At 41.2% G+C, this 27,704-nt stretch overlaps 2 protein-coding genes across 2 annotated transcripts; one reads left to right on the forward strand and one right to left on the reverse strand.

Moving 5' to 3' along the window:
• Positions 1–5,578: 5,578 nt before the first annotated feature.
• On the reverse strand, positions 5,579–14,024 carry vim (vimentin). Its single transcript, XM_041861910.2, has 9 exons — positions 13,331–14,024; positions 12,578–12,638; positions 9,937–10,032; positions 9,244–9,405; positions 8,145–8,270; positions 7,375–7,595; positions 6,888–6,931; positions 6,418–6,500; positions 5,579–6,201 (listed from the first exon to the last, which is right to left on the reverse strand). Exons 1-9 carry the CDS (start codon positions 13,882–13,884, stop codon positions 6,160–6,162), a joined length of 1,389 nt encoding a protein of 462 aa, XP_041717844.1. The 5' UTR covers positions 13,885–14,024; the 3' UTR covers positions 5,579–6,159.
• Positions 14,025–15,109: 1,085 nt separating this feature from the next.
• On the forward strand, positions 15,110–27,684 carry trdmt1 (tRNA aspartic acid methyltransferase 1). Its single transcript, XM_041861914.1, has 11 exons — positions 15,110–15,251; positions 16,020–16,129; positions 19,665–19,741; positions 19,866–19,937; positions 20,375–20,440; positions 20,815–20,884; positions 20,990–21,073; positions 21,296–21,627; positions 23,937–23,994; positions 24,248–24,377; positions 27,273–27,684. Exons 1-11 carry the CDS (start codon positions 15,188–15,190, stop codon positions 27,371–27,373), a joined length of 1,164 nt encoding a protein of 387 aa, XP_041717848.1. The 5' UTR covers positions 15,110–15,187; the 3' UTR covers positions 27,374–27,684.
• The last annotated feature ends 20 nt before the right edge of the window (positions 27,685–27,704 follow it).

Below are 27,704 nucleotides of genomic sequence, written 5' to 3' on the forward strand. Positions count from 1 at the left end.
CATTTTGTACGTTTGCCCACTGACAAAGAAATGATCAGTCTATAATTTTAATGGTAGGTTTATTTGAACAGTGAGAGACAGAATAACAACAACAAAATCCAGAAAAACCCATGTAAAAATTTTTTGAAATTGATTTGCATTTTAATGAGGGAAATAAGCATTTGACCCCCTCTCAATCAGAAAGATTTCTGGCTCCCAGGTGTCTTTTATACAGGTAACGAGCTGAGATTAGGAGCACACTCATAAAGGGAGTGCTCCTAATCTCAGCTTGTTACCTGTATAAAAGACACCTGTCCACAGAAGCAATCAATCAATCAGATTCCAAACTCTCCACCATGGCCAAGACCAAAGAGCTCTCCAAGGATGTCAGGGACAAGATTGTAGACCTATACAAGGCTGGAATGAGCTATAAGACCATCGCCAAGCAGCTTGGTGAGAAGGTGACAACAGTTGGTGCGATTATTCGCAAATGGAAGAAACACAAAATAACTGTCAATCTCCCTAGGCCTGGGGCTCCATGCAAGATCTCACCTCGTGGAGTTGCAATGATCATGAGAACGGTGAGGAATCAGCCCAGAACTACACGGGAGGATCTTGTCAATGATCTCAAGGCAGCTGGGACCATAGTCACCAAGAAAACAATTGGTAACACACTACGCCGTGAAGGACTGAAATCCTGCAGCGCCCACAAGGTCCCCCTGCTCAACAAAGCACATATACATGCCCGTCTGAAGTTTGCCAATGAACATCTGAGTGATTCAGAGGAGAACTGGGTGAAAGTGTTGTGGTCAGATGAGACCAAAATCGAGGTCTTTGGCATCAACTCAACTCACCGTGTTTGGAGAAGGAGGAATGCTGCCTATGACCCCAAGAACACCATCCCCACCGTCAAACATGGAGGTGGAAACATTATGCTTTGGGGGTGTTGTTCTGCTAAAGGGGACAGGACAACTTCACCGCATCAAAGGGACAATGGACGGGGCCATGTACCGTCAAATCTTGGGTGAGAACCTCCTTCCCTCAGCCAGGGCATTGAAAATGGGTCGTGGATGGGTATTCCAGCATGACAATGACCCAAAACACACGGCCAAGGCAACAAAGGAGTGGCTCAAGAAGAAGCACATTAAGGTCCTGGAGTGGCCTAGCCAGTCTCCGGACCTTAATCCAATAGAACATCTGTGGAGGGAGCTGAAGGTTCGGGTTTGCCAAACTTCAGCCTCGAAACCTTAATGACTTGGAGAAGATCTGCAAAGAGGAGTGGGACAAAATCCCTCCTGAGATGTGTGAAAACCTGGTGGCCAACTACAAGAAACGTCTGACCTCTGTGATTGCCAACAAGGGTTTTGCCACCAAGTACTAAGTCATGTTTTGCAGAGGGGTCAAATACTTATTTCCCTCATTAAAATGCAAATCAATTTATAACATTTTTGACATGCATTTTTCTGGATTTTTTTGTTGTTATTCTGTCTCTCACTGTTCAAATAAACCTACCATTAAAATTATAGTCTGATCATGTCTTTGTCAGTGGGCAAACGTACAAAATCAGCAGGGGATCAAATACTTTTTTCCCTCACTGTATATATATATACAGTACCAGTCAAAACTTTGGACACACCTACTCATTCAAGGGTTTTTCTTTATTTTTACTATTTTCTACATTGTAGAATAATAGTGAAGACATCAAAACTATGAAATAACACATATGGAACCATGTAGTAACCAAAAAAGTGTTAAACAAATCAAAATGTATTTTATATTTGAGATTCTTCAAATAGCCACCCTTTGCCTTGATGACAGCTTTGCACACTCTTGGCATTCTCTCAACCAGCTTCACCTGGAATGCTTTTCCAACAGTCTTGAAGGAGTTCCCACATATGCTGAGCACTTGTTGGCTGCTTTTCCTTCACTTTGCGGTCCGACTCATCCCAAACCATCTCAATTGGGTTGAGGTCGGGGGATTGTGGAGGCCAGGTCATCTGATGCAGCACTCCATCATGGTAAAATAGCCCTTACACAGCCTGGAGTTGTGTTGGGTCATTGTCCTGTTGAAAAACAAAGGATAGTCCCATTAAGCCCAAACCAGATGGGAGTGATCTGGAAATGGTACTCCCTATATATAGCTCCATTCTTGTGTATTTTATTCCTCGTGTTACTATTTTATTTTCATTTTTACACTCTGCATTGTTGGGAAGGGCTCATAAGCAAGCATTTCACGATAAAGTCTACACCAGTTGTATTCGGCGTATGTGACAAATACAATTTGATTTGATTTTAATTACTTTATCTGGCTTCAACACAGTATTTATCAACTCGGTCACATTGCACACCCTTACGGAGGGGGACATGTAACTGCTCCCACAGGAATGATCTAAAATGTGCAAACCCCGCACCATTGGTAAAAATTGGAGACATCTGGAATTCAGGGGAAAAGGAATAGAGCCTGTGACGTGACTTTCACTTTTGGACGTGCGTTTACAGTACCCGGTGAAATATATAGGGGATGATATGCCACGTTTGCTAGCTTGCTCTCTAAAGTTGTTTCCATCTGGAATATTATTAAGGCGACACTCCATCGTAACTCCTCCTCCACATTTACTGGATTGGTTGAACAGTGCAGAAGAGAACATCCGCCAACAGCTTTTTTTTCTGTTCATGACCAGAATCTGGGGCATTTAGTTTAAGGCGTTTCTTTTACTCCTGCTACATTAGGTTAAATCCAGACCAACCGGGCACCGGGCCATGCAAAACGAACTTGCCCATTCCCACCTCAGGTTTGTCACTTCCTGTTTGGAAAGAAGACTACGGCAAAGATGGTGGATAAATGAAGATGTCTTACTCAGGCCGTTTACCATTGGAAAATAATTATCACAGTTCCGGTCTGCTTAAGGGATGGCTTTCCCATTTAGGCACCAATGCGATAGCAGCTGGGTCTGGTCTGCTTAGGTCATTGACTGTATATGAACCAGAAAAAAATAGCGAGTGGGATGTTTAGTTTCCTCTTCCATCTCTGACTACAGTCAAGTGAGTTCAATGGCCAACCTGGACTCAGGGGTAGACGTAACATAGTAAACTTACATTTTGTCTGATATATTACATTTAAGATGGTATGTATTAATTTGTGGATGTCCAGTGGCAACAAACAATTCTCTTTTAAAAGTTTTAGGCTACACTAAAGTAAGTTTCACCGTATAAAAACTATCCGTTGATAAATATGATATTAATGTGCAGGGACGTACTGTCAAAAGGAATGTGCCTTTATGCCTTTCCCGACCACAAGCAAAAACTGGTTGAATCAACGTGTTTCCACATCATTTACATTTAAGTAATTTAGCAGACGCTCTTATCCAGAGCGACTTACAGTTAGTGAGTGCATACATTTCAACCCAAAAAATAAATGTGATGACATTGAATCAACGTGGGAAACTGATTGGATTTGCAAAAAGTCATCAACGTAAGGGCATTTCATATTTTTAACCTAAATACAATGACATGGTTAAATATTTTGTTGATTTCACCTTGAATTCACATAAATCAAAACTAGACGTTGAACTAACATCTGTGCCCAGTGGGAGGCTACTACAAAAATGACCATGAAATAAAGTGTGTGGATGCATGGATTATGTGAGCAGAGCTAACAATTGGCATGTAGTCTTATTACAAACAGGTATTACAAACAGGTTATCTGATGTGTGCCGACATGATATTTACAGGGATGAACATAAATTAATGACGTATGTAGGCCTAGATGTGGGTGTATGTGCTTTGACTTAGCATTCTCCACTAGGAGGTAGTCAAAGACAGGAAATCTACTCAGGACCTACAGATTGTATACTACCCTATGGGCCCTGGTCAAAAGTAGTGCCCTATATAGGGAATAGCGTGCCATTTGGGGCACAGACCTGGTCTCCAACACAATTTATGATGAACTTTGACATAACTTTGATCCACACTGCTCCATGGATGTCCGCTCCATGTACTGTATTGGCCTGCACTTGATAACATGCTAATTGGCCTGCATCTGTATCACATTCGTATAGACAAACTAAAGTGAACCTATCCATATGTTTCTGACTGCTTGCATCATATGACAAAACTGTCCATTGTACTGTACCTGACTGCTTGTATGACTGGCTACTCTTTTACTTTCTGCCACACAGCAGGAGTATGTGGATTTATGTCCAAGCTATGTTGAGAATAGGGCTTAAATTAGCTCTCTAACTGCCCTCATACCAAGATAGCATCCCCAGTGGGAATGAAGCAGTATGAAAACAGATCTAACCCACTCCTCGACCCGAAACAGCACCCCTTTGGGTCTTTGGCTGTCTCGGTCCCAGAATACTCACAGGAATGTTACCCCAAATAGAGGTCAGTGGGACTATCAAGGGACTGAGCTCTTGATCCAGCTTTCTTGTGATTGGTGCCAAGGGACAAGGGTTAGAGTGTGAGGAAGTTAGAAACATGAGCTTGAAAGAAGAGGTTTTATATGATGTGTATCAGTGTTTGTTAAGGTTGTTTGTTAGCATCTTGGTAGAGACCATTGTTTTGCTCTCTTATTTCCCCAATTAGTCCACCGACTTATTGCTAAGCTGCGTCTTGCACTTACTGTATAGTGAAGTCCTCTTGTAGCCTTGCTCTAGTCATGTGACCATTACATCACCTACCAAATGCATGAGAACTCAGTGATAAGGTAGAATGACAACTATCTAACAAGCTGTATTTCTCACTCATGCGGTTGTCTGGGGTTACAGAGAGAGCAGAGTTTGCCTTACTAATGTGAGTTAGCAGGACCTGACTATACACAGTCACTTTGAGGACCAAGAGATATAAGCAGAGGAAACATATGTGGAAGTCATGATTACCAAGAAGACAACTGTGTAGAGCTCTATGAGGTTTCCTGATACAGTGTTTTAGTCCAAGTTTCAACTTCATAGTACATAAATACATCAATAAACATAGCATAGTACTAGCAGTGTTTGGGTAAATTCCAATTTAATTTGAAATTCCAATTCTATTCTTGAACGCACTCATGAAGTGGATAAGTTACATTTAATTACATTTTCAACAATCTTCAAGCTATGGAATTGAAATTGAATTGGAATTAGACTGTTTGGACTAGAATTGAAATTGTAAAAACATTTAATCTTTGGAATTGATTTGGAATTCCATATTTGTACATTTCCCATGAATTAAATTAATGCACTTAGTATCAAATATTGACTGCAGGATTTGTTTTAAATCCTTTCAACTTTTATATATATATATATATATATATATATATATATATATTTCCAGTGTAGCTAGGCTGTCTGAACACTGACAGGATCAGCCTGAAAGCCTGAGGGAATTGAGTTTGAATTTCAGGAATTGACAGTGATAATATTGAATCTGGAAATTAATTATTGGAATTCCCTCAACATTTGAATTGAGACTGACCTGGAATTTGAATTAAATGAACTTCCAGGGAGAAGGAATTGAATTAGAATTGAATTTGTGGAAAAAAAAAAATCAAACCTAAGTACTAGTACTTTTTGGACATTAACCTCAAAAGAAGAAAAGTATAATTCAAGACACCTCAGAATTAATTTTCTTTTTCACAAAGGTTTATTGACTTACAGAAGTGTTGACAGTTTGGTGTTGGTCTTGTTTGTGTACATGAAACAGTGCTTCAATCCTTTCCATGATTTTGGTAAATTAGAATAGAAAAAAACAGCCATTGCTCAAAGTATTGCTATGGTCTAAGTCTAACAGCTCAAGTGTAAACTAGAGACTCAGTTGTTGCATCTCAAATGACACCCTATTCCCTTAGTGCACTACTTTTCACTAGAGCCCTATAAAAAAGTAGAGCACTATAACATGGGGGGGTCATTTGAGGCTTGCCCTGTGTATGTGGTCAAACATAAACATTCAGTAAAGCTGGTTTCATCTCCTCTAAACAGTGTCTATCCTACCTAGCAACAACCCTACCAGATCAGATCAGCAAGTCCCCTAACATGTCAAAAAGGCACTTTTAAAGCTGTTTTTGTGTCTGTTTTTGTTGTTTTACTCACATAAACAACAGAAATATCCCATTTTGCTTTCGCCTTGTCCCCAGACAGTGTATTCTTCCCCAGTACGCTGCTAACTATTTTCTCTTCTCAATAGAGACATGCTATGTGATGTTCACTCCAAGTCATCATGGTTCTGGGTGGACTCATTGATCACCTGATGGAGGAGAGGAAGGGAGGTTATAGTCAGTATGGCAACACTTTACTTGCAGCTTACAGGTATAATGCATGTGCCTTTATGATGTCTTCGTATCAGGCTTCAGTGGACTTGTGTCGCTACCATGAAAGTCAAATTGACAGACTTCACAAACTCTGACTTCACTAATGTTATGTATTCTTAATTCTATAGACTTAAATGAAGTCTAGTACTTACATGACCATCTCTAGTTTCAATGGTCTTGATCACAACCTTCTTTGACAGGTTCTCAATCATTGGTCTAGCCTCCAGCATGGATTCTGCAATAAGACAAAATATTGAATAGAGTGCAACCGGGATACAATGATATTAAATGTTCCACTCACAATACAACAACACATGATTAACCGTCCTAATCAAATCAGTAACTGAATTGTTACATACTGTTGTATACAACCTTTATGTCGCCATATAAAATCAGTATAAGCGGTTACATTCCATTACATGATTTCTCTTTGAGAAGGACTTTCAGAGTCCCAACTATCAATAATTATAAGGCTCAGCTGCATCACTCCGAGGTTATATGAGGATAATGCTGCTGGTTCTCTGGTGAAGTTGTCAAGCTAGTGTTCAGGATATCCTCATGAGTAATGCGTTTCCACAGGAGGTAGTGCTCTGTTTTATAGCTTTATCAAAATGGAACCTACCTCTCAGGTTAAATGATGAGAAGTTGGGCATGGGAGTGGTGATTCTAAGAGTGAGAAAGAGAGGGGGGGAGGAGAGAAGGAAAAGCGCATTAGACACAGCTAGACGTCTGAGGTTTTGAGTAACTGGCATGCAAACCACAGATACACTAATCTTCCTTACAGGCCCATTTAATACGCTTATCTACAGTCCAGAGGAGAACACAAGATAAAACCTGTTTGTTTCAGTATTGACTCATTAGTCTCTTGTATAAACTACCATAAACATCAAAAGACACTTATAGTACACAAACACAGGCAAATATATATATATATATATATATATATATATACACACACACACTCCCCCTCATGTGCACCCGCTCTCATTAACTCTACTTCCTCTCCTCTCTCTTTCCAATTCCTCTCTGTTTATATCACGTGCTCCCTTCTCCCTCCAGCAGCTTGTGGTAGGTATCTATCTCCATGTCCATCACCATCATGACCTCACCTGCTCTCCTCTCCCTCCAGCAGCTTCCTGTAGGTGGCGATCTCTATGTCCAGGGCCATCTTGACGTTGAGCAGGTCCTGGTACTCTCTGAGGTGACGGGCCATCTCATCCTTCATGTTCCTGATGTCGTCCTCCAGGCGAGCGATGGTGTCCTGGAAGTTATTAGCCTCGCAGCCAAAGCTCTCCTCCAGCTCCCTCATCTGACGCTCCAGGGACTCATTCTACACATCATAGGTTGATAAGAAGAGATGACTCATTGTTTCAGGTTAAATTATGCTCTCATATAGGTTGCCCTGAGATGTGGCTGTAGGAGTCTAAGCAAATATATAGAAGAGACTGGGAGGGACTTGCTCTACCAAGAGCAAGAAGACACAGGTCATTGTCTGGGGTAAAGGGATGCTACACAGTAGTACATTTAGAAATTCTCTGCAAAGACACTTCCAGAAATTCTGTTAACATTGTATTTGCATCTGGGTTGTTAAATCAAGTCTTGGGAGGACACCAGAATGCACTCAGTCAGCTGAGGTTGTTTTGCTAGTCTATTTTTGGTGTTCAACCACTAATTTCATTAAAGTTGCATTTCATCTGACTCAGCACAGGAGATGTTCTGCCGGTACTTTTCACTCTAGTAGTACACTATATTTCCTCTGTAGTGAGATGTAGGGTTTGCTGGAGACTCACTATCGAGGCCCTTTGCTCCACTAGGAGCTGAAAGGAATAAGTCAAGAAAGGAAGTGAACAGGGATAGTGGTTGCACAGGAGGTACTTACAGTTCCTTTGAGAGAGTCCACCTCACAGGTTAGGGCCTGTACCTGACGCCTGTACTCGTTAGCCTCCTGCTTGGCCTGGCGGATGGCATCGGTGTTACGGGTCGCAGCCTCCGACAGGTCAGCAAACTGAGAGGGGGGAGGGAGAGATATAAAGAAAGATATATGGGTGGGGCAGAGAGAGGGCAGAGGCCTTGTTAGTTATCATTAAAGAGATTAAAAGGCTTTTTAATTAGCCTTAATTGATGTGGGGGAGTCTGAGAGGCAAAGGGATAGACAGAAGGTGAGTGAGCAAGAGAGAGAGGGACTTGCATGAGAAAACTCTGCAATACTCCTGAACCCTGAGATTAAAAGCTGAACGCTCAGCCTTTCTTTTCTCACCCTGGCTGTAAGCCCAGACGTTTAGCCTTTCTTAACTCGACACACAGGCAATTTGTATCTCTCGCTCTCTACAAACACTTTTACAGCATTAGAGAAACCACTTTGTATGACTTTTTATCCAATATCCATTGTCCTCAAATGTCTCCATTTAGTTTTCCATCGAGAAGATCAATTTATTTTGAGCAAGGCACTCTGCGGTCACTCACAGACCATTGTCATTGACTCTGAGCGGTCAGCTGTCTACTCAATCCACTGAGCCCTACAGCACCATCTGGCCTGTTAGGAGACTGAAAAGCTAATCCTATAGGGGATAGCCCTGCTGGACACTTCTACTCGGTCATCCCTAGAGAGAGATCACTGCTAGAACCGCACACTAGAACTGCTATTGTGCTTTGTCATGGTAGGACAGCTTTGTCTTCGTAGAACAGTGAACTAATGGGCAATTGCAATCGATCTTCAAAGATTGAAAACCCTGATGGTGTTAGGCTCCATAGCAAGATACTAACCTACTACATCCTCTCAAAGTATCAACTTTCATTGTGATTTGTGACAGACAGGGCCAAAGAGACAAAGCCAGTGTGAAGGATTGAACGACAAGTAGAGGACAGAGTGTGAGGGGGACACAGATGCATCCCAAATAGCACCCCATTCCCTATATAGTGCACTACTTTTGACCAAAGCCATTTGGGCTGCAGCCATTGTGTGAGTGAGGGGTACGGACCTTTGACTTGTACCAGTCTTCAGACTCCTGGAGGTTCCTGCTGGCCAGGGTCTCGTACTGCACACGCACGTCCCTCAGGGCAGCCGTCAGATCAGGCTTGGCCACGTCCATATCGATCTGAACATGCTGATCCTGGATCTGTGCCTGCAGCTCAGCAACCTCCTACAGAGTAGATAGAGGAGAGAGGGACGGTTACAGCACTGATCTTAGATCTGCAGATCAGAAGGTTACCTCACTGGCTAACGTCCAATAATGTACCGTGGTCACACAGGTGTGTTTGTTACAGTATACTCATGTAGTTGGGTAACTTGAGATATGTTGGTTTACATATTCAGCCATCCCTTCAAATGTGATTTCTCACAAACACATTTTTTTTATGGTTTGCTGTTGAACTTCCTGTGTGGGGTAATCCTCCTTGATCTGTGTCGTCGCTCCACCTGCCATGCATTTATGACAGTAATTCCCAGACTTCCGATCCGCTGAGTGTGTGTAATCAACATGGCAATGACCCTGCTGGCCAGGCCAATACCGTGATCCTCTCAGGACTTGGTGACGGAGGTGGTGGCTGGACACGGACTGTCCGAACTTGGCACAGGTGGGGGTGTAAGGTTAGATGGACAGACTTAAGTGACAACACCACCGTCAGCTGTATGTCTGTTGGGACGGGTGGGGGGTGTCAGGTGAGACACTTACCTCGTCATGCAGCTTCCTGAGGAAGATGATCTCCTCCTGAAGAGACTCCACCTTCCTCTCCAGGTCCAGACGAGCTAGGGAAGCATTGTCCACATCCTACATCACAGGAAACATTCAGAACAACGTTTTACAATCACATTCTATGTTCCCGTACAGTGGCATTGCAGTAAATAGTGGTCCACATCCTCAATACTGAACCACAATGGCATAAATGGTCCTCTGTAGCTCAGTAGGTAGAGCATGGCACTTGCAATGCCAGGATAGTGGGTTCGAACCTGGGACCACCTGTACATAAAATGTTTGGATAAGAGTCTTCTAAATGGCATACGAAGAGTTTCATGCCAAAACGCTATATATTTTCACAAATGTTGGTAAATTAGCTTTTATCCTTTAAAGAAATAGTGAAAAAACAATCTAATCATGGGATGGGGTTGTTCAATGACAGGCATATATTTGTTTGAAATCTATCACTTGATGGTTTCATGTCATTTCAAAATGCTATATCCGCCTCACTCAGAGACATAGGTTTTACAGTCAAATGTAACAATAAAGAAATGTACAAATTATACATTTGACAAATTTTTACAAATGTTTTTTTTATTTATTATTCAATAAAGTCAGTCATTTAGCAGGTGGTCTTCTCCAAAGGGACTTACAGTAAGTTAAGTTATCTTAAGATAGCTAGGTGCGACAACCACAGAGTCAAATTTTTCATACATATCTCAAATCTATTACAAATCTGAGAACAGTAATAATTTACACACAGGAAGGTACCCATAAGCAATCATTTCTGATGAAAAAACACAAATGTGTAAAATTGGTAGCTATAGCATTTTGGAAATAAAAACGTAATATCTCATAAAATACTTTAACCCATTTTCCAAATCCAGAGACATGGTCTCCTTACTAGGTCTCAGGTAACTTCTGTATAATGCATTGTATTTGACCCATATATTTTTCACATCCTGATGGCCTGTCAGTGCTGATCATCTTGATCCAAACTCCTAGCTTCCTGTATTGTCACAGCAACACCATGACATTAAATCCCACAGAGAAGCAGTCGTTTACTGTATTTAAAAGCCCTAATGAAGAATACGTGAACAAGCAGCACAGTGTGGCGTAGTTACTGGGGGAAAATAATCAGTCAGGAATCAGATATAAAATCAGCCTCATATGTCAATAAAGCTACATTTTAAAGTATTTCCAGCATAAGAGCTTTGCTGCTGGACACACATACAGATTGCTGGCCTCTGGTCTCAGCTCTGTCTCCGTCTGGCCCGGATCTGGAGAGCCCTTGGTGCCAGCGCCAGATGTACTTGAACAAACACGGTCTCCATTTGTCTGCTGCCTGCCGGCCGACCAGTGCCCTGAGGTCAGTCAGAGCCGCTCACCCACCCCCGCCACTGGTACCGCCCACCCAGACAACAGCTTGCTTTGTCATTTAACCCACAACCCCCCTCTCCATCTCCTCATCAACAGAACATAAACAATGGCATTGGAGAATCAGCTTTCCTGCCATCATTTCCCCAACTGGGACAAAGCTGTCCATTGAGCTCTGTGTTTAGGACCCAGACACAGTGACTGGCCCGGACCAGACCGGGCCTGGATGGAGGAGAGCTGCTGTGGACATTCCTCTGTTCGGGTCGGACAGTTGTTTCAACAGCTGGGCTCTAGTCACATTATATTTGACAACCTCACCCCACTACGTGTTCCACTGGTAATTCCCCAAGGGGAGAACAAAAGTGATAAAAAAAAGCAATGTAGGCTAGAAAGTGGCATCTTGATGAGGATAAGGTGTATCCCTATTCTTAGAATGATGTATTAGGTTGCGTATACATTATCAGGGAGCTCCACTTGATTTAATGTTCTCTCCGAAACAAAAGTTATATTGCTCATTTGAATGAGACTCCATTCTGAATGGGGAGCCCACTGTGAGGTGTACGAGAAGATCAATAACCACCAAGGTCCGCAGTAACAAAGCCTTCAAAACAGCTCCTTACTGTAATGCCACCAAATGAATGAAAACCAATGGCGATTTGACCTAAATCCCCAAAATACCTTCTCTAAAATGTCTAGAGTAACACTTGAGTAGCCAGCATCAGTGGAAAGGCAGTCATTCTAATGTAAACTGCACACGTTGCGCTCCATGAATGAACAGCAAAAAACACTTCATTTTACTTTTATTTTAACAGGGCATGCCACTGAGACCAACGTCTCTTTTGCAAGGGAGCCCTGCATCTTACAATTACATATAGGATATACACAAGAAGAAAAAAATACTAAAAAGAATACAAAAAAAATAAAAACACACTCGTGTCAAGACTTTGGTCAAATGGAGTTGGCTGCAACACGCCCAACATGGTTGGCTGTTTGACTAGAGATTGACACTGGAGGTGAAACATCTCTACATGGGACCTACGCAACTTCACCAGGCATGATGTTGATCTTCACATTTCAAAAGACATGCTTTAGTAGGAAAAAACAATCACAAGTATTCAGTATGAAATGAACAGGACTATGTCGTTTACTGTTGATAAATAATTCATAAAAATAGATTGCATAACACAAATAGAATGTTTGTTGTGTTTGCACTTCTTTTAGATGAAGGATGAATAGAATGAAGGAATAATTATGTGAATACCTGTCTGAAGCTCTGCAGGTTGTGCTCCGCTTCCTCTTTCTGGATCATCTCATCCTGGAGCCTGAAAATAGCATTGGAGAGTATTACATAATTCATTTAAAGTGCCACACCCACATTTGGTGAGGATGTCCTGGAGTAGGGAAGGCTATAGTGCTACTCCTGACTAATATCACCATAACATCTTGAGTCTTATCTGAGGTTACTTTTACCAATAACTTATACTATTTGAAATCTGCTACAACATTATTATTATTATTATTATTATTATTATTATTATTATTATTATTATTATTATCATTATCATCCATATATGTGCAAGAAAAGGATAATCGTTCCCCTTTCTTTAAAAACAGCCCAAATATTCCAATGGAAAGCTGCCATTGGAAGAATGAGCTCATTTTCAAGTATTTCGTAACTGCATAATATGTTCAGTGCAAAACGTCAACTCCATCCAGGCTTTGAACAAAACAGCTAAATCTTTGACAGGGAAGAGCGCTTAATTGCCCTTAATCTGCGTGCAGTTCTGGGGCTGTGGGCTAATGGCTTTACAAAGAACTAAAGAATGCATGGAACGTTGCCAAAAGACATTTTTTGGGGAATGAATGAATTTATTCCAACAAAGGTCTTGTGGAACAAAAAGTGAAAAGGGACGTGTAGTCTCTCTTGGCAGTTTTACGCATTAATTGTTCATATAGTGCTTCTGGGATGGGGGGGTGGGGGGAATTTAGAAAATAAAGTACATTCGTTGCCTACTTTTCTCTGAGCCTCTCGATGTCCTCTCCCAGGTTGTCCCGGTCCACTTCGACATGGGCTTTCTCATTGGTGAGCTGGTCCACCTGCCTCCGCAGATCCCTCATCTCATCCTCGTACAGATCCCCGATGCGGGACGCGCCTTTGCCCTTTAGCTGCTCCAACTCCGCTAACAGGATCTTGTTTTGCTGCTCTAGAAAGCGCACTTTGTCGATGTAGCTAGCGAACCTGTCGTTGAGGTGCTGCATCTCCGCCTTCTCGTTGGTCCGGTTGGCTTTGAACTCCGAGTTGATGGCATCGGACAGGGCGAAGTCCACCATGTCGGACGAGAGCCGGGGCATAGGGGCGCTGCTGCGGAGTCGGACATTCTTGAAGGCATAGATGCTCGGCGGAGCGGAGGAGACGCTGTAGGACATCCGAGAGGAGCGCACCGGGCTCGAGTACTGGCGGCTAGACAAGGTAGACCGAGCCATCCCGACACCGGGGCGTCCTTCGCCGCCGAACATCCTCTTGTACGAGGATGAAGAGGTGGTTTGCCTGTTGGTTGTCCGGTTCATATTGTAATCCTTTGGTCCCTAAGGTTTCTTCTTTCTTCAAAAACCGGTGTAAATGCTTTCTCTCAAACTGGACTTCCACTTCAGTGTGTGTGATAAACCCTGAACAGTACTGCCCCAGCGAGAACTCTGCAGTAGACCAATGTCGGATTTTATAGTCCACTCCCTTTATGCAAATCACATGGGGGTGTGATTGACGAAACCCGGAGCCTGTGAAAACACTGGTATGCGCGTTCAGGGCATTGGGCCATCTTCTATTGTGCCGCAGACCCTTTTGTTCGTAGGTTGTTTTTTCCCAGTTGCCATTTGGCAAAAGCCAGAACACATCCACAGAGACACAAAAAGTGTTTACTGATGGCCCTTACATACTGTTTTAAATATAGCCCATAGTAGACTTCGCATGTAAGGGTGTGCGGTCGTGACATCTGTTTATTTGTATCTTCTGTTACAACATTTCTTTCAAAAACGGATATTGGTCACATCCTTAACTTATTCATTACAGGGCCCATAATAAACATGATATTTGCATGTGATTGCCAAAAATACAGAATTATGCATGACGTGCAGCCTAAATAAATAATTTATGCAACTATGCTACTGGCTTTTCTTCTACATTTTATATGTATCATTAGGCTACCCACCAACATGTGTCCAACATGAGAGTCAAGGTTGATAAAGAACTGAATGGCACTCATTATTCAGATCAAAGTTGACTCCCCCTTCCCCCAACCCATTTTATATGTGTTGCTATGGGAATGTGCATATTTACCTCAAAGACTTGACCCTTCCCTCTGGAGGGTTTTCTAAGTGCACACACACTATAGCCTGAATCTCATCTTCATTTCTTTGTGTTGGGGAAACAAGTTTAGGTTTCATATAGCAACATTTCCTCTTGACATGAAAACTATTAAAGCTGACTGTTTCCTGATACAGAATGTGTCTATTTTAGCAAGGTAGAAAAGTATTTCAGGGAGGTTTTATGATATAATGTAGGCTTAATTAGATTAAAATACAATAGAACAGAATATAATAGAAAATCACACATTTTCAACTAATGACATTACAGTTTATTACAGATTTATAAACCGCATGTAGCCTTATATAATTAACAGCCTAACTATTTACACAGTCTTACAGATAATGTCTATGAAATTTCCACAGTACGCATTTAAGTGCGCCTGCGGAAATGTAATCTCCGGAACCTTTCTTTTAGTACTCTACTCTGATCGGAAACGCACCAGCAACACGTTATCTTGTTTACAATGTGCATGCTGTCAAACCCAGATAGCTCTACCAGGGACCAAACATGGAACATCTCAGAGTACTAGAATTGTACAGCGGTATCGGAGGAATGCATTATGCATTAACAGGTATGTGAAATATATAGCTAGTCACTTGTGAGTCTGACTGTGTTTTTGTGTCCAAGCATGCTATAAATTGGCTAGCCGCGTCTGCTAACGATAGCAAGTGAATGGTTTTCTTACTGATGATAGCTAGCTAGCTACAGAAGCTAGCTAGCGTTACCTTGTTCTTAATTGGAGAGCAAATACTTAGCTATTGTTTGCAAAGATGACTGGAAATTGATTTGTAGCTAGTTTCTCGCCTAGTTAATCTCGTTAATTTGTCAAAATTTTCGCTCATGCGCAATTAACAAGGTTAATTGCTCCTGTCCAGCCAACTAAGCCTTTTGCATTCCAATAATATCTCCTTTCTCTTGAAGTGTGCACTCGTTCACTACTCCCCACAAATCTTAAAGCATTGGATTGGTGGAGGCATAGCTGACAGTTTCAACTGTGGAGTGGAGTTTAGTTCGTTAGTGGAAGCATGGCTAGCGGGAATTTCTACCATATTTCTTATACCAGTCATTTCCTTTCAATTCAGTGAAAGGAAGTGAACAAGTGTACACTTTGCTCAGGCAGTGACGTTCATTTGGAATGCTCAGGTTGACGCAGCCTGTCATACTTTGGCTTTCAACAGGTGTCACTGTCGCTATTCATAAAGTCTATGGGACAATACCTGTTGATCATTAGCTACCAGGCTCATTAGCAAACCACTAGACCATAGTGCCTACTGTTGTGTATAAGTTAGCTGTCTATCTTTTCATGTTGATGAACACTCCTATTTCTTTCTCTGTGCAGAGAGTGGTGTGGCAGCAGAGGTGGTAGCTGCAGTGGATGTGAACACCACAGCCAATGAGATCTACAAACACAACTTCCCCAACACGCCTTTACTTCCCAAGACCATAGAGGTGAGCACTCTTAGACCTGTCATTGAGGTCCTGGGTTCAAAAGAGTTGCCATACTGCATTCTTAACCAGCAGGCTATATTTCAGGGGCACACTTCACCAAAGGAAATAACCAATTTAACTGAAATTGTCAGCTCATGTTAACTTGTAAGAAGGTCACATATACCTGTACTTTGAGAGACATTCAGACATTCAAAGTACCAAGGCTAAAACTAAAGGATATGAAAAGTCTCTCAAACAACCAGAGATTTTAGGTTAAAGAGATTATCCGGTACATTTTTATACTTTTTAGCCAAACGTTCTGAAATTAGCCTCACGATCCAAAGGTGGTCCCTGAAAATGGCGTACTACTTCACATATGTGCAGATATGTGCACCACATCAATGCTCTCTCTCTCGCTCTGCTGTGTGTGCATCTTGCTACCAGTCACTCAAATGGTGAGGGGCTGATGATCATTGCCTAGAATTTGAATTGCTAGGGGGCTGGCCCACATGGGGGAAAAGGTAGGGTTGTCTGCTCTGTCAGCATCCAGTCAGTCATGATGCACAACTTGCACTGTCTTCCTAACAGGATAGAATATTCATGCAGTTATAGGTCTATGCATCACTCTCTTCAAATTAGCCCTGAAAAAATGTAGGGAAAATGGCACAGCTTCCAGAAAAGCAGTTGCTTTCAAACTATGGATTACGTGGCTAATTGAGGCAAGACAGTAATTCTGCTCATAAATTATGAACTACACATTGACACATTCAGCCCAAAGCGGGAGGTTTAAAAAATACTTAGTAGTCGCCAAAGTTCCAGAACATGTCTTTAATCTCTAGCATTAACCTTCTAAATTGTGTGTATTTGTTACAAAAGGAAGCACTTTGCTGACATGTGCAGATCATTGTCATTTCAGTGTAATTATCCTGAGATGAGTTTAAGTGATCTTTGACCTGGATAATAGAAACCAACATGGAATTTTTATTTAATGCTCAGTGTTATTCTTGCCAATTAGCCTAGTCCTCATACAAGAGTAGCTGTTATTGACACAAGATTGTTAATTTGGATAAATATGCTTTATTATGAAATGAATGCCTTTTGTGTCCATTTGATATTTTAAGTAGAAATTGTGCACAAATATTGCATTTTAAAAGCCTGTTATATTAAATGAAGTGTCCTTTTAATATAGACCATATGGATAATTCAATTAATCAGATTTGTTATATAAATATAGACTTGCTAAAGTGCCAATATTCTGCCTTTTCACATGGCCCTCTGTGCACCCTCTGTTACTTCTAGGAAGATTTGAACCCACTTAATCCCAACATTTCTCCATGTTTTCAACATTGTAAAGCCGTGGTTATTTTGTTGTTTTGACAGTCATTTATGAATATTAATATTTAGGCTATTTCATGTGATTAGTCTAGTGATTCATTTACGTCTGTCCCTAATTTTAAGGTCAACCTTGTTACGTGAACTGAACTCTCTTTTTAATATGGAAACTATTCCTTAAATACAATTCTAAAGAAACATTGAACATCTAATACTCAAATCATAGTGTAAAACAGTTGAGCTGGTTCTACTCTTTTTGGCAATTTGCTGTTGTTTTGTGCTGGATAACTGAGCGGGTCAAGCATAACACATCAACCATGTTACGCATAGATAGACAGGCTAGAAATGTTTTAACGTTTTTTTTTTTTTTGTGAAGCTTGCATTCAATTGCCACTTCCTGCCCAAGCTTCCATTCCCCCTGTCACAAGGGGATTTATGGCTGATTTATGATGAAATCATCAAACCTGTTACGGTCAACCCTGTTTTACTTTATTTGGCACTTAATAGGCACTTACTATAGTCATTCTTTATTTAACTACTTGAGATGGGAAAATATGTTTTTTATGATGTTAAACATGTGCTCTTTATTACAGAATGTTAAAATTATGTGATATCAAACAGTTTTATTTGTTACACTTCTCAAAAGGTACCGATTTGGTGGAAGACCCATTGAGATATATTGGGCCTACTCCTTTAGTGTTGCACACGTTCCATAATCTAGGATGTATTTGTTTATTTTGCTTTTCCCCACATAATCCCATGACTTATGTTTTAATAGGCTGTTTGAGGTAAAATAGTAACTGAGGAGCAGGTTAAGTGAGGGGTAAAGGTTGTCTGCTCTGTCAGCATCCAGTCAGTCATGATGCACAACTTGCACTGTCTTCCTAACAGGATAGACTATTCATGCAGTTATAGGTCTATGCGTCACTCTCTTCAAATTAGCCCAGAGTTTCAGTGAAAGCAGAAGGGCAATTCCATGGTAACGTAATTATGCTGAGACGATTTTTCCCTTTAAAATGTATACCAAACAAAAAACATTAATTTTAAAGTTTAACAAACCATAGAACTCTATGCACAATGACTATTTTTAACACATTTTTACAAATAAAGTAATGTGCAGATACAAAGTTTGGTAAAAAAAAATGTTTAACCGTAATTCTGTTACCAAACTTTGCATCTGAATTTACTGTGTACATTTTCAAAGTAGGCCTAGTCATTTTGCATATAGTTCTATGGTTTGTTAATCAATGTTTTTTGTTTGGCATACATTATTTTAAAGTGACTAGGCCTACTTCCCTTACCGTAGAATTGCCCAGATGTAAATAGAAATTATGTTGTTGTAGTGTTTTAAATCCAGGGACATAACCTAACCCGAAGACAATATAAAGGCTCATAAGCCTGCATGCTTATAACACATTAAACAGCAGTATACCTGCAGGCTTTTATTGGTTGTGAAAAGATGAGAGATTAATGTTATGGGCATACCACTGAGGGGTAATGGTTACACACAGACCTACACTGAGTAGGTTTCCATGACATAGACTGACCAGGTAAAAGCTATGATCCCTTATTGATGTCACTTCAATCAGTGTAGATGAAGGGGAGGAGACAAGTTAAATAAATAATTATTTTTAAGCCTTGAGACAATTGAGACATGGATTGTGTATGTGTGCTATTCAGATGTTGAATGAGCAAGACAAAAGATTTAGGCTAAGTGCCTTTGAACGGGTTATGGTTGTAGGTGCCAGGCGCACCGGTTTGTGTCAAGAACTGCAACGCTGCCGGGTTTTTCACTGTCAATAGTTTCCTGTGTGTATCAAGAATGGTCCACCACCCAAAGGACATCCAGACAACTTGATACAACTGTGGGAAGCATTGGAGTCAACATGGGACAGCATCCCTGTGGAACGCCTTTGACACCTTATAGAGTCCATGCCGTGACGAATTGAGGCTGTTCTGAGGGCAAAAGAGGGGTGCAACTCAATATTAGGAAGGTGTTCTTAATGTTTTGTACACTCAGTATATATTGTTGCTCTCATAATCACAGGCTTATATACAGTAGCTATGGCTTACATAGAAAGCTATCAATCAGTCATAATGTCATAGCACAATCACAGTTTTAAGTAGAAGATGAAATGCTGTTTTCTTATGTGTTTTTATTTATTTTTATTTTTAATCTGTCACTTTATGTAGCTTAAATCAAAGTAATTTTGTTTGGTTTCAGGGAATGACATTGGATGATTTCAACAAATTGGCGTTTGATATGATCTTGATGAGCCCTCCATGTCAACCTTTCACTAGGTATGTGCCTGTGTGTGTACGCGTACACATGTGCCTAAGATCTGGTGTTAGCATTTAAAGATGATCTGAGTTAGGTCATAGATGTGTTAAAAAAGGGACACTGCAATCGTCTTCCTCTCTGTAGGATTGGGTTACAAGGTGACATAACTGACCCCAGAACCAAGAGCTTTCTCTACATCCTTGACCTTCTACCAAGGTTAGACACATACATTTACACTCCCTATTCATCTTTCCAGTTGGTCTCTCTTTCCAGTGCCTTGGTTGTTTTCTAGGTAGCTAATAGGTCTACTCTGTTTTGACCTATTTCTAGCCATAGGATTGAAGTTCATTCAGTCTTTTCCTCCACTGTAGTTACTCACTTTCCCCTATTTGTTGCCTAGCTAGTAGCTATTTCTGGAGTCATTGATTCAGTTCCAGGTCACTGAAACCATTGTTCTACACCATCATGACCATGTCATTTTCTTACTCATTACATTCTGTTTATAGATAGACTGATGTAATATCCTGTTGCATATTGCACATTCAGAAAGTGTAAGAATATTGCCATCAATATGAATTCACCTCTCTGAATTATGTTAGTTTTTTTATGAATAAAGACATGCTGTGTGGTTTGACCCTCTTCTCTCCCTGTAGGCTCAGCAAGTTGCCGCGCTTCATTCTGCTGGAGAACGTGAAAGGCTTTGAGACGTCCTCCGCCAGGTAACCATGGAGATGGGAGTCCCCTGCTCTGGAAGGTCACTATGGTTACCCTGTTGGCAGCCAATGCGGTTTTGGGACAGGCTGTGTGTTTAGCCTGTCTCTGTCACTGTGGATCTGATCTGTGTACAGAACTTTCTCTGAGCACTAGACAGCCCACTTCTCTACTAAGTCCTGTAGGCCTATACATTTTTCAGCTAAATGCAATTTTTTCGATTTCGTTTACCACATAATTTCTCTAAAGCCCCTTTACTTTTCAACTGTCATGTACAGTGCATTTACTGCAGTCTTATAACAAATATGATATAACATTTTCTGTGAGATGGCTAAATGTATGCCAAGAGTGATGTCTGAATAGTCTTTTCTACTCTGCCTAGGGACTCTTTGGTGAAAACGCTAAAGGAATGTGGATATAACTATCAGGAGCTCATGGTTTCTCCTACATGTGTAAGACATCACGTTTCTTTACATTTGCTTACACTAAAATTATATGAGCAGCATAGTGAACTTACACATCTTCTTGATTCTAACTGTCTCTATCTCTGTTCACAGCTGGGGATGCCTAACTCCAGACTCCGGTATTTCATGATTGCCAAAGCACCACCAGGATCTTTCTCCTTCCACACCACTTCAGCGGTGGGGCCCAGTCACCTTAACATCAATCTCTATTATGTTATGGATATGACGTACCTAACTACATGTAATGATGTCTACTTTGCATTCCTGAAGGAGAATGGCTCCATACACTTTGTGGGCAAAATTGTCTTCATATACATTTTGGAGACAACATCCTGGTTTTATGTATTTGTCACAACCAAGTAAACAATGTGAGGTAAACGTATTTCCTCCCATGACCAGATCCAGGAAGGTTTCCCGCACCCTGCAGACAAGGTCTTATTAGAGCCCAGTTCTCCAATCTCACCTAGTCCCACTACAACCACCTGCCAAAAGGACGATCACAAGGAAGATGAAGGTGGTATCCTGTACAAGCTGGAGCGGGCCCAGGATGCTGAGAGGAAGAGCAGTCAGAACAGAGACCCGTCCCTCAGACAGATCAGGGCCTACCTGGAGGACCAGGGAGAAGGGGAGATGGAGCAGTACCTCCTTCCTCCTAAGACCTTGCTGCGCTACGCTCTGCTCATGGATATAGTCAGGCCCATCTGCAGGAGATCTGTCTGCTTCACCAAAGGGTATGGCATCAAGCAGCAATGGAGCATAGAGACAGTAGGGTTTTTTCTGGATCAAAAAGGGGCCTAAGTGGTGGGCGTGGCAGGGGCGTGGTCGGCCTATCGGTGCGGCTGAATTTCAGATAAAATGTATTTTCAATTCTCCCTGACTGTCTAGCTTTTATTTTGGTAATTGTTAGTTTTCAAAGTTTGTTATAAAATAATATATATAGGTCCATTTATCTTTTCTAAATACTTCATATCTGGTTTTAGTTGTTTAATTTTACACTGAAAGCGTTTTTCCCTCCCAATGTTTTATTAATTTGTTTTTAAATATATTATATATAATATTATTATTATTATATATATATATATACAGTTGAAGTCGGAAGTTTACATACACTTAGGTTGGAGTCATTAAAACTCGTTTTTCAACCACTCCACAAATGTCTTGTTAACAAACTATTGTTTTGGCAAGTCGGTTAGGACATCTACTTTGTGCATGATACAAGTAATTTTTCCAACAATTGTTTACAGACAGATTATTTCACTTATAATTCACTGTATCACAATTCCAGTGGGTCAGAAGTTTACATACACTAAGTTGACTGTGCCTTTAAACAGCTTGGAAAATTCCAGAAAATGGTCATGGCTATAGAAGCTTCTGATAGGCTAATTGACAGCATTTGAGCATTTGTGGTCCTCTGTAGCTCAATTGGTAGAGCATGGCGCTTGTAACGCCAGGGTAGTGGGTTCGATCCCCGGGACCACCCATACGTAAAAATGTATGCACACATGACTGTAAGTCGCTTTGGATAAAAGCGTCTGCTAAATGGCATATTATATTATTATTATATTATATTAATTGGAGATGTACCTGTGGATATATTTCAAGGCCTACCTTCAAACTCAGTGCCTCTTTGCTTGACATCATGGGAAAATCAAAATAAATCAGCCAAGACCTCAGAAAAAAATGGTAGACCTCCACAAGTCTGGTTCATCCTTGGGAGCAATTTCCAAACGCCTGAAGTTACCACGTTCATCTGTACAAACAATAGTACGCAAGTATAAACACCATGGGACCACAAATCAATCCCAAAACAACAGCAAAGGACCTTGTGAAGATGCTGGAGGAAACGGGTACATAAGTATCTATATCCACAGTAAAACGAGTCCTATATCGACATAACCTGAAAGGCTGCTCAGCAAGGAAGAAGCCACTGCTCCAAAACCGCCATAAAAAAGCCAGACTACGGTTTGCAACTGCACATGGGAACAAAGATAGTACTTTTTGGAGAAATGTCCTCTGGTCTGATGAAACAAAAATATAACTGTTTGGCCATTATGACCATTGTTATGTTTGGAGGAAAAAGGAGGTTGCTTGCAAGCCGAAGAACACCATCCCAACCGTGAAGAACGGGGGTGGCAGCATCATGCTGTGGGGGTGCTTTGCTGCAGGAGGGACTGGTGCACTTCACAAAATAGATGGCATCATGAGGAAGGAAAATTATGTGGATATATTGAAGCAACATCTCAAGACATCAGTCAGGAAGTTAAAGCTTGGTCGCAAATGGATCTTCCAAATGGACAATGACCCCAAGCATACTCCCAAAGTTGTGGCAAAATGGTTTAAGGACAACAAAGTCAAGGTATTGGAGTGGCCATCACAAAGCCCTGACCTCAATCCTATAGAAAATTTGTGGGCAGAACTGAAAAGGCGTGTGCGAGCAAGGAGGCCTACAAACCTGACTCAGTTACACCAGCTCTGTCAGGAGGAATGGGCCAAAATTCACCCAACTTATTGTGGGAAGCTTGTGGAAGGTTACCTGACACGTTTGACCCAAGTTAAACAATTTAAAGGAAATGCTACCAAATACTAATTGAGTGTATGTAAACTTCTGAACCACTGAGAATGTGATGAAAGAAATACAAGCTGAAATAAATCATTCTCTCTACTATTATTCTGACATTTCACATTCTTAAAATAAAGTGGGGATCCTAACTGACCTAAGACAGGGAATTTTTACTACGATTAAATGTCAGGAATTGTGAAAAACTGAGTGTATGTATTTGGCTAAGGTGTATGTAAACATCTGACTTCAACTGTATATATTTCACATTTTTTGGACTTAGGCGACCCCAAAAAACACATTTCAATGGCAGAAAAAACCCTAAAAACCCTAAACAGTATAGAGTAGCACAGCTTTACATCATACTCTCACCTAATCTAGCCTGGTATACCATGCATTTTACCCTATACGTTTTCATTTGTTGGTATCGTTCTTGTGTAAACTTCAGTATTTGCTGATTTTGTGTTCCCTATTTTTCCACAGCTATGGACACTACGTTGAGGGAACAGGCTCTGTGCTTCAGTCCTGTATGGAAACAGATGTAGGTTTTGACCTTACGACCTTACACATGCCACACGTGTCTTCTAATAGATCACTTAGCCAGCTTATGTATACGTACACCCTCGCAATGTCTAGGAGGTCTTAGACCTGCCTAGCTGCTCCATTACCTGTCTCAAAGTGTACATTTAACGTGACAGTAAGCAGATGCGAGCAGGGTGTTGGCTGCATGTGCCTAGGAGAACAGGGCGAGCTCTATCCTGACAGATATGCTCTTTGTTTGTGTTTCCCCTCAGTTGGAAGCAGCGTTTAAATCTCTGGAGCGTCTGTCTGATGAGGAGAAACTACAGCAGCTGTCCAGGTTGAAGCTCCGCTACTTCTCCCCTAGAGAGATAGCCAACCTCATGGGCTTCCCCAAGCACTTCAGTGAGTCATACATATCCATTAGCCCATAACGTAGGACCTCTATTTGATTAGTTAGTTCATCAAGTTAATCAAGATCAAGAATAAATCCAATCAAATGCAGTACAAAACTCCATAAATCATAGGCCTTATACTGTAGGCCATGTGAGGACCTTCCTCACAGAGTTATACAATTAAAACTAGCATGCAGCCTACAGTAGTTCATTAGTTGAGTTGTCGTCACAGCAAACACAGCACGTGCCTAGTCTTACGCACTTGCTCCATGTAACCATGTTAGTTACGGTGAGTGCTAAGCCTAGTTAGCTGCAGTGTTTTTCTATACAAAGGATTTAGCGTAAGGAGCTTTCTGGGTGGGTGATATAATGAGAGAGTGAGTAGAGGACGTAGGAAGCAGGCCAAGATAACAAGATGAGAGGGGCCAGAGAGTAAGGGCCTGCGGGTGACAAGAGAAGGGATCTTAATACTAAGCTAACAAATCGAATTGTTTTAAGATGGTCATACCATGGATCATTTAGCTATTTGATTTAGAATTTAGGTATAAAAAATATAGATTTTTTTGGGACAGATAAAATATTGAATTTGGCCTTTACTACAATAGCCCATAGAAACGCATCGACTAAGACATTCATAATTGGCTAAAAAGACAGTCAAAAAATAAATAAGGTTTTGAAGTGTCTGTCCTATATCTAGGAGATATAAGAACGCTCAGGAAATATATAATCTATTTTGTACACATACAGTGCATTCGGAAAGTATTCAGACCCCTTGACTTTTTCCACATTTTGTTATGTTACAGTCTTATTCTAAAATTGATTAAATTGTCCCAATCTACACACAAAACCCATAATGACAAAGCAAAAACAGTTTTTATAAATTTTTGCAAATTAATAAAAAATAAAAAACTGAAATATAAGTACACATTTACATAAGTATTCAGACCCTTTACTCAGTACTTTGTTGAAGCACCTTTGGCAGCGATTACAGCCGCAAGTCTTCTTGGGTATGACGCTACAAGCTTGGCAAACCTGTATTTGGGGAGTTTCTCCCATTCTTCTCTGCAGAACCTCTCAAGCTATGTCAGGTTGGATGGGGAGCGTTGCTGCACAGCTATTTTCAGGTCTGTCCAGAGATGTTAGATCGGGTTCAAGTCCGAGCTCTGGCTGGGCCTCTCAAGGACATTCAGATACTTGCCCGGAAGCCACTCCTGCGTTGTCTTGGCTGTGTGCTTAGGGTCATTGTCCTGTTGGAAGGTGAACCTTCCCCCCAGTCTGAGGTCCTAAGCGCTCTGGAGCAGGTTTTTATCAAGGATCTCTCTACACTGTGCGCCGTTTATCTTTCCCTCGATCCTGACTAGTCTCCCAGTCCCTGCCGCTGAAAAACGTCCCCACAGCATGATGCTGCCACCACCATGCTTCACCGTAGGGATGGTGCCAGGTTTCCTCCAGACGTGATGCTTGGCATTCAGGCCAAAGAGTTCAATCTTGGTTTCATCAGAACAGAGAATCTTGTTTCTCATGGTCTGAGAGTCCTTTAGGTGCCTTTTGGCAAACTCCAAGTAGGTTGTCATGTGCCTTTTACTGAGGAGTGGCTTCCGTCTGGCCACTCTACCATAAAGGCCAGATTGGTGGAGTGCTGCAGAGATGGTTTTCCTTCTGGAAGGTTCTCCCATCTCCACAGAGGAACGCTGGAGCTCTGTCAGAGTGACCGTCGGGTTCTTGGTCACCTCCCTGACCAAGGCCCTTCACCCCCGATTGTTAAGTTTGGCCTGGCGGCCAGCTCTAGGAAGAGTTTTGGTGGTTCTAAACTTCTTCCATTTAAGAATGATGGAGGCCACTGTGTTCTTGGGGACCTTCAATGCAGCAGGAATGTTTTGGTACCCTTCCCCAGATCTGTGCCTCGACACAATCCTGTCTCGGAGCTCTGTGGACAATTCCTTCGACCTCATGCCTTGGTTTTTGCTCTGACATACACTGTCAAGTGTGGGACCTTATATAGACAGATATGTGCCTTTCCAAATTATGTCCAATCAATTGAATTTACCACAAGTGGACTCCAATCAAGTTGTAGAAACATCTCAAGGATGATCAATGGAAACAGGATGCACCTGAGCTCAATTTAGAGTCTCATAGCAAAGGGTCTAAATACTTATTTAAATAAGGTACTTCTGTTTTTACGTTTTTTAATACATTTGCAAAAATGTATAAAAACCAGTTTTTGCTTTGTCATTATGGGGTATTGTGTGTAGATTGATGAGGACAATTTTTATTTAATCAATTTCAGAATAAGGCTGTAACATAACAAAATTTGGAAAAATTGAAGGGGTATGAATACTTTCCGAATGAACTGTATTTAAGACCTTGTTTTTGTTGGCACAATACTACTTCCATTCATTTGTATGGGTTACCTTCAGACGAGTCCCATGACACTTGGGGGTCGTAGACAAAACGGAGAGAGTCACCCCTGTTAATGAGAATCACCCCTTTCCGTAGAGTGGTTCTAAAAGTTTTTTAGGCCAAACCATTCGGACACTGCAGACGTTTTCGTCTGAAAACCGATTTTCGGGGTGTCTCATGGTCTGACAAACATAGCTGTAGCTCGGCCACCTTCCACCACAGATGCGGAAGACCGACATAGGCGGATGCGGTGGATTGAGACGCAGCCCATGCAAAAAAACTGATATTTTTAGCTTAAACTGACAGATTTTGATGGGGATTTTTGTATTATGTTACTTAGGTGTGTCAATTGACTCTTAAGGATTTTAATGAGGTATGGACATTCTCATACAACTGTTTAGTCTCTTGACAATGTTGGGAAAAACTAACCTGGAAATCAGTATATGTTTAGTCTTGTTCATAGGATAATATGTGATGTAATGATTTTGTGTTGTTTTTCTTGCAGATATCCCAAAGAACATCTCCACCAAGCAGCAGTACCGAGTCCTGGGGAATAGCCTGAACGTACATGTGGTTGCCCGGCTCATAGAACTCTTGGTATCCTAACCAGGTGTATACAACTCATGGTATCCTAACCCAAAATACATTCTGCCTAGGGAAAAATACTGTTTTCCAGTTTATATCTGTGTTATAACTGTGCTACTAGTGAGATAATGTAGCCACAGTCTGTCTGTCCTAGAGTCCACAGTTGGGCCAGAGGGACAAGTTACATACTGTATTTATTGTATAAACGATGTGCTACACGACATGGATTGGAATCATGGAATCATGGAATCAACCTCTGCAGATGCCTTTGCTTTTTTCATTTCAATTTCAAATCTGCTAACTGAATTAAATAAAACTTTTTTTTTGCTATATTCTTTTGTTCTTATTTTCT

Source organism: Coregonus clupeaformis, chromosome 34 (assembly GCF_020615455.1).
Source record: "Coregonus clupeaformis isolate EN_2021a chromosome 34, ASM2061545v1, whole genome shotgun sequence".
Classification (NCBI taxonomy): domain Eukaryota; kingdom Metazoa; phylum Chordata; class Actinopteri; order Salmoniformes; family Salmonidae; genus Coregonus; species Coregonus clupeaformis.

What these genes read in the sequence shown, in the direction of transcription:
- vim (XM_041861910.2), bottom strand. Translation starts at nt 13,884, where the DNA reads ATGAACCGGACAACCAACAGGCAAACCACCTCTTCATCCTCGTACAAG. An exon ending in TCAGGAAGCTGCATGACGAG is followed by an intron (nt 9,406 to 9,936) that starts GTAAGTGTCTCA and finishes TCTACTCTGTAG; the next exon opens with GAGGTTGCTGAGCTGCAGGC. An exon ending in AAGACTGGTACAAGTCAAAG is followed by an intron (nt 8,271 to 9,243) that starts GTCCGTACCCCT and finishes CCCCCCTCTCAG; the next exon opens with TTTGCTGACCTGTCGGAGGC.
- trdmt1 (XM_041861914.1), top strand. Translation starts at nt 15,188, where the DNA reads ATGGAACATCTCAGAGTACTAGAATTGTACAGCGGTATCGGAGGAATG. An exon ending in TACTTCCCAAGACCATAGAG is followed by an intron (nt 16,130 to 19,664) that starts GTGAGCACTCTT and finishes GTTTGGTTTCAG; the next exon opens with GGAATGACATTGGATGATTT. An exon ending in CCTTCCACACCACTTCAGCG is followed by an intron (nt 21,074 to 21,295) that starts GTGGGGCCCAGT and finishes TCCCATGACCAG; the next exon opens with ATCCAGGAAGGTTTCCCGCA.